The following is a 2,198-nucleotide window of genomic DNA, read 5'->3' as shown; positions in this document are numbered from 1 at the left end:
AGAGAGAGAGAGAGAGAGAGAGAGAGAGAGAGAGAGAGAAAAGGAATGAGAGACAGAGAGATACTTGTACTTGTGCTGGTAATCATATCAAATGATTAGACTGGAACAACGGGAATAGTGTCTTGTTGAAGGACACAGCATGGCGCCCACTCTAATCACCAAGTCGCGTGCCTTCAACCTATTAGCAATAAACTACTAATAAAGACAGAAACTGAAACCTTCCGATTGTTATTCCAGGTTTTAACTCCCCGACTCTCGGGAAATGATGAATTGTTAATGAACATAAGTGCCACTCATCGCTCGTGAACGAGTTTAGTTACCAGCAGACATAGACACCGCCTCAACTTTCCAATCCTCTGTGGTATATCTTGGTTGTGATAGCTGGAGGTTGAGAGAGCTGCGCCAGCACTCAGCTGCTAACTCATTTTTAACTGAGTAGACTGGAACATTGTGTAATGTTTTTTGTCCCAGAATACAGCGCTCGGGCTAGGAATTTAACCCACGACATTATGATCGTGAACCGAACATCCTAATCCCCTTCGTTAATGCACAAATACATACAAATATGAAGTGTGAACAAGCCCGTGAAAATTTAAGCGATATTAATAAGGGGCCGAAACCAGACGTACTGTAATTACGAGACATGCTGTGGCATATTATCGAGAAAATACTTCTTCGTAGTCGCTTGGCCTGTTAGAAAAAGCCAATTTCTCTCAAATCCCTCCTTATTAGCTTAAGCAAAGAAAGGACACATTAGATAATGTAATCCGAGATGCTCTAAAACACGTGTTGGTCACGGCTGGAATGCTTTTGACCATAAGCCTTCTCCGTGAGACCTTAACCATGTCTAAACAACAACTTCGCCACCATTTATTTATTCATGTTTTGTTGCTTCCGTAGACAAAGAATGTGGTCACGTGATTGATCCGTCTGTCCTCCATATTGCTAAATACCACACCGATATCATTTGTGCAGTGGTCTGTCACGAATCTCGAATATATTCAGGAGGGTAAGACCATATTTTTTTCTACATTTCAAAAGAAAGCCTCTTTTCCGTTTTCCTAAAACTTAAAGCAAAAAAAAAAAATATCTCACTCGCTCTCTTATTTCTATTATATAATTGAAAATGAAGCCATCCTAAGGAAACAGCCTCTATGTTATCGCTTAATTTGCGAAACATAACAGCCAAATCTCCCTCAATTTACATCTAGCCGCCTTAATAAGGAAAGGTCTATTCGAGAATGTAATCCTAGATGCATAATGCTCAATGAAAAAACAGATGGGATGGTCATAACCAAAATCTCTTCGATTATAGATCTGCCCAGTGAGGGTTGACCGGCGCTAAACGAAAACAAGATAAATAGATGAACAAATGCAGAACAGAAGCCGGAAATGTTTCTTCAACTCATGAATTTCTAAGCTATGGAGTTAATAAAGTTTGAAGAAGCAATCCAAAAACTGGGTAATTTTCCTTCATCCTCGAGGGTTTCCTGGGAGTCCTGGTATTTGGTACCTGCCTTATCGAATGTGAGGCGAACTGAGAGAATAGGGGAGAATAATGATAATTCCCTACAGCATTAATTCTTGAGTTGCTCGCAGAATGGCGAGAATCTCATCAGTAAGACCTCTATTTATTCTTAATACTTCGTGACCGTTGTTGCATGTTCGTCATCGAAGCAGATACGTTCTTTGGGGGATTCTTGGTGTTCTACATGCACCCCATGAATTATTAATTGTTGAGAAGACATTAACACGCATCAGCAAATAATTTGTTAAATCTTATAAACAAAAAGCTAGTGCTCTTGTGAGATTCATCGGTCCGGCTGTGTGGCAGCTTCTGAGGAAACACACAACAACGTCGAAACGCCTTGATGTCTCGAAGAACTCTTACACCGGTGAACTAAACCGACGGAGGAATTTAGCTGTTGCATCGAAGTAATGGGGTGACACTGCTGACAAGTCCCAGTTATTGGATGTAACCACGGTCTGGCGTTCTAGCTTTGCACATGGGGCAATTCATTAGTATATATAAATCTGCTTTTCACACGTCTTTAAGAGTTTTAACTCTTATTTCTAGCAATAACTGTGATTTTAGTACTCACAGTTGCAATTAGTGATGACTATATTTTTCCTATATGGCTTTGAATTGTGGCTAGTTGCTCTAATTAATTTTTAGTATATACATATATACATATATA

General features: G+C 39.7%; 1 protein-coding gene across 1 annotated transcript in view; it reads left to right on the top strand.

The window, feature by feature from the left end:
- The window catches only part of LOC106881407 (uncharacterized WD repeat-containing protein all2124), a 41,335-nt gene that overhangs the window by 12,339 nt on the left and 26,798 nt on the right, over window positions 1-2,198 (top strand). The window contains exon 5 of the mRNA XM_014931785.2: window positions 901-1,009. Within this exon, the coding sequence (XP_014787271.1) occupies window positions 901-1,009 (109 nt within the window). The remainder of the gene's footprint in view (window positions 1-900; window positions 1,010-2,198) is intronic.

Source organism: Octopus bimaculoides, chromosome 15 (genome assembly GCF_001194135.2).
Source record: "Octopus bimaculoides isolate UCB-OBI-ISO-001 chromosome 15, ASM119413v2, whole genome shotgun sequence".
Classification (NCBI taxonomy): domain Eukaryota; kingdom Metazoa; phylum Mollusca; class Cephalopoda; order Octopoda; family Octopodidae; genus Octopus; species Octopus bimaculoides.
Note: the sequence above shows the minus strand (reverse complement) of the source record. Positions and strands in the feature narration are given on the sequence as shown.